This window comes from Chaetura pelagica, unplaced genomic scaffold (assembly GCF_000747805.2).
Source record: "Chaetura pelagica isolate M959 unplaced genomic scaffold, ChaPel_1.0 scaffold527, whole genome shotgun sequence".
Classification (NCBI taxonomy): Eukaryota; Metazoa; Chordata; class Aves; order Apodiformes; family Apodidae; genus Chaetura; species Chaetura pelagica.
In genome coordinates this window covers 217,449-217,773 of record NW_009953915.1, presented here as the reverse complement: position 1 = coordinate 217,773, position 325 = coordinate 217,449, and the positions used below count along the sequence as shown (strand labels likewise).

The window sequence follows — 325 nt, the reverse complement described above, 5'->3', positions numbered from 1 at the left end:
CAGCCCGTGGGGGGCGGCGGCAGCCCCAGGTCCTCCCTGGAAAGCCTGAGCCCGGAGGAGAGCCAAATGGTGCAGCAATCCGCTCGGCAGGAGCCCCAGGGCCAGGAGCATCACTCCGACCACCTCTACTCGGAGAACAGCAGCGCCTACCGGCCCTGCCAGCCCCAGCACAAGGGCGAGGAGCTCCCCACCTACGAGGAGGCCAAGGCTCATTCCCAGTACCTCGCCTCGCAGAGGGCCGGGCAGCAAGCCGGAGGGACCCGCTTGGGATTTCGGGGTGAAAACCCCGCTCGCGGGGCTGAGAGTGGCAGGGGGGGGGCCCAGG

The 325-nt window shown here is 70.2% G+C and overlaps 1 protein-coding gene across 1 annotated transcript in view; it reads left to right on the top strand.

The window, feature by feature from the left end:
• AMOTL2 (angiomotin like 2) overlaps window positions 1–325 on the top strand; it is a 26,248-nt gene that overhangs the window by 18,160 nt on the left and 7,763 nt on the right. Inside the window, exon 2 of the mRNA XM_010001508.1 lies at window positions 4–237. Coding sequence (XP_009999810.1) covers window positions 4–237 — 234 coding nt within the window. The remainder of the gene's footprint in view (window positions 1–3; window positions 238–325) is intronic.